Consider the following 2,795-nt stretch of genomic DNA (forward strand, 5'->3'; position numbering starts at 1 on the left):
TTGGCTCTTTATAAAAAGTTAATCTATAATTAACTACTTATAATCATCTCTTTCTGAAAACAATGTGATTTCAACCGATAAAAATATTTTAAAATTGAATTAAGATGTGTATATGATAAAATAAATGTCCGCCAAAGCCCGTGCTAATCTCAACCTTGAGCCCCATCCTGCTTTGTTCCCGAGTTCTACTTAAGGAGAGAAATGAGAGGATACGGAGAGAAAGTGAGGGATGTTGAATAAAAATCGTGTTCCCGAATTTCATTAATGAAAAGAAAGTGAGGGGAGAGGAAAGATTTTGGAGTCATATTTTTCTTCTAAATTTTCCTCTCAAATTGGACGGATTTGAAAAGAAAGTGAGAGGAAAGAAAATTTTAAGTTTTATTTTCTTTTTTCTAAAAATTTTCTTTTAATTTTAATGAAAAAAAATAATAATAAAAAATATTGATGGCGTTATTCCCGATTTGAGTGGTCGAAGCAAGGTCGTCGAGTTATTGTGCATTTCTTTGAAAAATGGGATTTTCATCTGCTGCTGCTTGTGTAGGTCTTCATAATTTGCCATGGAACTTCCACTCCCATCGTCAAAGGGTTTTCAAGATTCTTTGTTCGAGTGCTAAAGACACACATCAGAGTCCGATTACACTTGAGCTTTCAAACCCCAATAAAGCACTCAGGGCTTCGTCTTCCCAGATCGAAGCAGTTCAATTTGATGAAAGAAGTAGCCCCTTTGAGGTACTCTCCATTTTGTATCACCATATCATAGACCGCTTCCGTTTGATCATTGATGGTTTCTTTGGTTGGTATGTGTCATTATCTCCGTATGGGTTTTTGTTAGTACTTGAATCTTAGGGGATAATGAATTTGTTTTCGTATGAGCTGTTTCTGGTGTTGCTTGGAGTCGGATTGTTTTGTGTTGCATCAAATTAAACTGGTTATTTGTTGCATAAATTTTATAACATCCGTAAATTACATTGGAGTTCATATTTTGGGTCTGATTCATTAATGAATCGTTGAAAATTGGTAATTTGAAGACACAATTAATGTGTTGTGTATGAATGAATGAAGGTGAAGAATGAGATTGAAATGTGCTATGAGCTAATACGAAGACTTGGAAGAGGCGTGGTGTACTTGGGTTCTGCAAGGATGGGGCCAGGACATGAACATTATATCCAAACACAGGAATTGGCAAGAGAGGCAAGTCCATATTTATATATTTGCATCGTGTTTCAAAAGAGAATTGTAAAGACATGAAAGTTTTGATTTTGTTAAAGGTTGCAAAGCTGTTGGGATGTACTTCATGGTCAGGGGCTGGACCAGGCCTGATGGATGCTGCAACTCGGGGTGCTCTTGAAGCAGGAAAGCCGGTTGGTGGATTCAAGATTGCTAAAGAAGCAGGGGAATGGACAGCAACCAATTTTCATCCGTATCTTCCTTCTCATGCTTACCTTACATGCAGGTAGATAGATGATGATGATGATGATGTGGTTAGAATTATTAGATTTTTTACTGACTGAATCTGAATCTGGATGCAGGTTTTTTTCTGCAAGAAAGCATGGGTTGGTGGATGCAGCGGTTAGAAGTAGTAAAGGGGAGAAGACGGGTGTGATTGTACTACCAGGAGGGATTGGCACTCTGGATGAGGCTTTTGAGATTCTTGCACTCATCCAGTTAGAGAGGATAGGTTCAGCACTTCCTGTTCCTTTTGTTTTGATGAATTATGACTCCTTTTATTCCAAGCTTTTACAGTTTCTGGAGGTATGTCAAGATTGGGGGACTGTTTCCAAAGGAGAGGTTTCCTCCCTTTTCAAAGTATGTAATAATAACTCTGAAGCACTCGCATATCTTGCACAATTTTATAATCAATGCTAAACACTTGTAATTCCTATGTTGTTTTAGCTTAGACTTTAGTAGCTTCAACCATTCCAAGCATTTCACTAAGTTTCTCAAATTCCTCCAACTTCAGTGGCTTTGTTTTTGTCTCTCCATAATTTACCAAATCTCTAAGAAAGTGAAACCTTACTCCAACGTGCTTACTTCTTCCATGAAAAATAGGATTTTTAGGCAGTTAAATCGTCACAATGCACCACAGTTTAATCATTCTCTTCAACTCCAAGTTGCTCCACATAAATTGACAAACACAAACTATTGCAATGTATTCGGTTTTGGTGGTTGATAAGCACACTACTGGTTGCGTTTTAGAAAACCATGAAACAAATCCAGAACTCATAAATGCAAAACAAGAAGTACTTTTACAATCATCTCTGTCCCCGACATAATTGTTGACTAGTATAAGCATCAAGAGTTCCAAGACATGTGTTACCTTCCCCCTTCTTGTACAATATATCCAACTCAATAGCCCCCTTTAGGTATCTCAAGATTCTTTTTGCTCAAACCCTATGTGGCATCCTTGGACTTGACATGTACATGCTTATGAAACTAACTAAAAAAAAAATCCAAAATCCAGTCGTGTTGCAGTGAGGCACATAAGACTCCCTACAACTTGCTTGAACATATTGACATCAACATCGCCATCTTCATCTTTTGATAATTTCGTCCTTGGAACATTCGGAATTTTATTGGATTGTTGTTACCCATGCCAAATTTTTCTAGAACTTCTTGAGCATATCTCCTTGGACAGATAAAGATTCCAGCTGCACTATGAATGACTTCTATACCAAGGAAATGTCTTATTTTTCCCAAGTCAAACATATCAAATTTCGATATCATTGACCTTTTGAACTCTATCAGACGTGCTTCTATCATTTCCAATGAAGATTAAATCACCCCATAAAGGCTAA

General features: G+C 37.1%; 1 protein-coding gene across 1 annotated transcript; it reads left to right on the plus strand.

The window, feature by feature from the left end:
* Positions 1 to 473: 473 nt before the first annotated feature.
* LOC111882304 (uncharacterized) lies at positions 474 to 1,882 on the plus strand. The gene is made up of 4 exons (XM_023878660.2): positions 474 to 729; positions 1,063 to 1,191; positions 1,269 to 1,453; positions 1,530 to 1,882. The coding sequence occupies exons 1-4, from the start codon at positions 511 to 513 to the stop codon at positions 1,864 to 1,866; spliced, it is 870 nt and encodes a 289-aa protein (XP_023734428.1). The 5' UTR covers positions 474 to 510; the 3' UTR covers positions 1,867 to 1,882.
* The last annotated feature ends 913 nt before the right edge of the window (positions 1,883 to 2,795 follow it).

The sequence above is a fragment of the Lactuca sativa genome, chromosome 7 (assembly GCF_002870075.4).
Source record: "Lactuca sativa cultivar Salinas chromosome 7, Lsat_Salinas_v11, whole genome shotgun sequence".
NCBI classification, from domain to species: domain Eukaryota; kingdom Viridiplantae; phylum Streptophyta; class Magnoliopsida; order Asterales; family Asteraceae; genus Lactuca; species Lactuca sativa.

What these genes read in the sequence shown, in the direction of transcription:
- LOC111882304 (XM_023878660.2), top strand. Translation starts at nt 511, where the DNA reads ATGGGATTTTCATCTGCTGCTGCTTGTGTAGGTCTTCATAATTTGCCA. An exon ending in AAAGAAGTAGCCCCTTTGAG is followed by an intron (nt 730 to 1,062) that starts GTACTCTCCATT and finishes GAATGAATGAAG; the next exon opens with GTGAAGAATGAGATTGAAAT. An exon ending in CACAGGAATTGGCAAGAGAG is followed by an intron (nt 1,192 to 1,268) that starts GCAAGTCCATAT and finishes ATTTTGTTAAAG; the next exon opens with GTTGCAAAGCTGTTGGGATG.